Source organism: Carex rostrata, chromosome 23 (genome assembly GCF_964058835.1).
Source record: "Carex rostrata chromosome 23, lpCarRost1.2, whole genome shotgun sequence".
Classification (NCBI taxonomy): Eukaryota; Viridiplantae; Streptophyta; class Magnoliopsida; order Poales; family Cyperaceae; genus Carex; species Carex rostrata.
In genome coordinates this window covers 2,499,291-2,502,633 of record NC_135940.1, presented here as the reverse complement: position 1 = coordinate 2,502,633, position 3,343 = coordinate 2,499,291, and the positions used below count along the sequence as shown (strand labels likewise).

The window sequence follows — 3,343 nt, the reverse complement described above, 5'->3', positions numbered from 1 at the left end:
GTCTGAAAGAAACCTTGTAGTTTGGGATTCAAATATTACCAGTTTTTCCATGGGAAAGTCTCCTTTGATGTTTTTGTCAAGTGCAGACACAATGAAAATAAACCTCATGCTTCACTTTTTGTTAGTTTTATCTTGCTTAAAACTGTGATTCCTTCTCAGAATCAATGTTTCTCTCCTCTTCGAAACCCCTTTTTATCCCCCATTAACACCATCTAATTGGCATATGCTTCCCCTCACTACTCACTAGCACTACTGCTATCGACTTTCGAGCTGTACAATCTAGTGCATTTACTAGAACCCTGCATATATTGTTCTGCTTGATTTGGAACTGGTTCAACCATGATTGAGGTGAGTGTATGAATTTTCTTTGGATATGTGAGTTCAAGACTGAAATGACATGAAAAAATAAATAGATAAAAAAATGCAAGACCATAGCCACTCTTATTCCTCTTTTAAAAACATTACAAATACTCGATTTTGCTATCTTTCATCCTCACTAACAATTCTCTTGTTATTTCCACACACAAATGCGCATTCTTGAGCGCAAAATCAGCATAATCCGTAGAGAAAACAACTGTTTCTGCATTCTTTACAACCATATCCATCGCTTGCTCTTTCAACAGCATGTTTTGACAAACATCCGATACCTCAAGAACCTGAAGTGCATTTGACGGTTCTAGTGACCTCAAAATGCGCTTCTCGCAATACTTCCTAAGATAAGGGATGTCATACTTGTCTGCTGCAACAAGCAGAGAATAGCAATGCTCCTCACTCGCATCATCTGATATGTTCCCGTTATAGAGAAAGTGCATAAGAGACTCGAGTTCGTTGTGCGTTAGTTCCGGTAAGGAGATCTCTTCATCTACCGGAGCTTTGCATTCATCGGATGCTAGTATATTCTTGAAGACTTGTGATCTTGCTGCCTACAACAACCCAAAAAGAAAATGTAGTGTATATATTTAAAAAATGGATAAAGTGACAGTGTCTATAACATGTGGATTGCACAAAAATACATTTTTATCCTATGGATCCTATAATTTTGACAAATTGAAAATTTTACAGAAGATATAAAAATTTACCAAGAGAGCCCTATGGGCTGCTATTGGAGGCCCATTACCAGGCTTTATTACAATATCTGTATGGAGCTCTTCCTTCAATGCAGCCCCAAAGCCTTCTAGAAAGCCCAATTTGTCATTTATTTCAATTTCCTTCTCCTTCATCTCCTTGACACGCTTGAGTGCATCTGCAATACCCTAAACAATAGAATCAATACAATCCCTATCACCACTAAACATAACATCAGTTGCAGATAAAAATTTAGTTGGTTTTAAAATTCTTCAAGAAGATATTAATTTAAGTTCAAAATTATATTAAGCCTCTTACATGGGTTTGTGCAATAATAAGGAAAGCATTTTTAATTCAAGTAAAATGTAAATTTGTTTCTCTGGCTATTGAATGGAAAACTAGATTAAAATTTTTATTTTTTATTTTTTGGTAAATAGAGAAGTGCACAAATAGTGAAAACTCTACTAATTTCACATATTAAAAAAGGAAATTACATCACAAGAAGTAGGTAAGAGGTTAATTTGTATGGCTATTTAATTAAAGATGCAAAACAAGGGGGGAAAAAAAGTATTTCATAGCTTCATAAAATACAAGTCAGTTCAGAATTACAGATAACAACTTGCCTTGGATGAACTAGACTTCGAGCCATGTATTTTCGCCGAAGCACCCATCTCTCGGTCGGAGCTCGATTCGGCAAAGAATGAAATCATGCATTTTGCACCCTCGTAGCAGCTGGGGCAGATGGTGTTTCTTGGAGGTCTATACAAAGAAGCCAAGGGACTACAAATGCAACAATCCATTATTTCTCTCTCTTGGTTTTCTCTCAGACATCAATTCTCCAACAGATCATTAGAGGATTCTCATTTATTTGATTTCTGGGTTTTTATATATGTGTTGTATATACAATGGTGGGTGGTGACGGGTGAGTTGCTACTTTCATTTTTCTTTGTTTCTTTGTTTCTTAATTTTAAAGTTGATGGTTTCTAAAGATATGAGCATGTATAATTAAAGATACTTGTCTATAAAAATATTATTTAACTGTGTTGATTTACTATATTACCCTTTTGCATGAAAATTAAGGACTAAGTTTTCACTCTCCTTATTTTGTTTATAAGATAGCCAAAAAAATAGTTTGCATGCAAGTTTTCTGAGTTGATGATTGATAATAATGAATCAACAACGCTAATCATTAAATTACCAAAATTAAAAAGTGTTCATCGCTATACTTCTACAAGTATGTTTGAATGGAACTAGAATAATTATAATAGTCAAATTTAAGAATATTAAATGAAAATAGAGAAAAATAGTGATTTTCATATTAGTGTAAAAATAGTGTTATTCGGATTAGTAAAAATATTGTTTTGATTGTACATTTAGAATAGCGAATAGTTGTAGCCGATAAAGAATAGTGTTAACAAGGTGCTAATTAAGAGAAAAGATAACTAAGTAGGATCTCAAACGAATTGTCACGATGTTGAGATAACAAAAATGATATTAATTTTGTTATTTTGAGATTATGTTGGTGGAAATCTAAGAAAAAAATATTTTTTTCTCTCTCTCGACACTTCCAAATAGTAAATATTCCAACATTTACATGAAATAGAGAATAACCGTTATTTTAATTATTCAGAATAACAAAAATATTGTTTGAATGTACATTACTATTTCGCTTCTATTCTCAGATAACATCTATTCTTGACACATCCAAACATACCGTAAAAAAAAATCGGTTGAATTTTGAAGGGTAAAATTGACCTTTCACCTACATAATTGTTTCGCACTAAATGGAATTTAGAAATGGATATGGAGACGTTAGCGTGAGAGAATGATTGCTTCAAAAGAATGACGACGACTTTCCAACTCCAAAGAAATGTGTGCATGTAGAAAGAAAAAGTGAGAATTGTGAGTTGTTCTCCTCTCCATTTTTTAATTGAGAAGGCACCAATGTAAAAAATATAATAAAAAAATTGTATCACAAAACAAAATTAGTTGTATATATTTACTTAAAAAGATAAATCTAAATCATTGACCATTTTAATTTTCACGATAAAGAATTGCATGCAAAAATAATGAATTTAAGAATCAATTTTTTGTTGGATCAAGTAGTCATAATTGAACAAATCTAGTTAATTATGATAGATTAATTTTAATGAATCATTTTTTATATCTTAATTTAGCAAAAAAAATTACGCCAACACATCTCTCATGATATATATATATATACAGAGAGAGAGAGAGAGAGAGAGTTAGGCTGGGGTGCTATGGATAGCATAGTGAC

The 3,343-nt window shown here is 32.4% G+C and overlaps 1 protein-coding gene across 1 annotated transcript; it reads right to left on the bottom strand.

Annotated features, from left to right (window-relative positions):
* Nucleotides 1–417: 417 nt before the first annotated feature.
* On the bottom strand, nt 418–1,912 carry LOC144574801 (BTB/POZ domain-containing protein At3g56230-like). The gene is made up of 2 exons (XM_078324868.1): nt 1,080–1,912; nt 418–923 (listed from the first exon to the last, which is right to left on the bottom strand). The coding sequence occupies exons 1-2, from the start codon at nt 1,218–1,220 to the stop codon at nt 462–464; spliced, it is 603 nt and encodes a 200-aa protein (XP_078180994.1). The 5' UTR covers nt 1,221–1,912; the 3' UTR covers nt 418–461.
* Nucleotides 1,913–3,343: the final 1,431 nt, after the last annotated feature.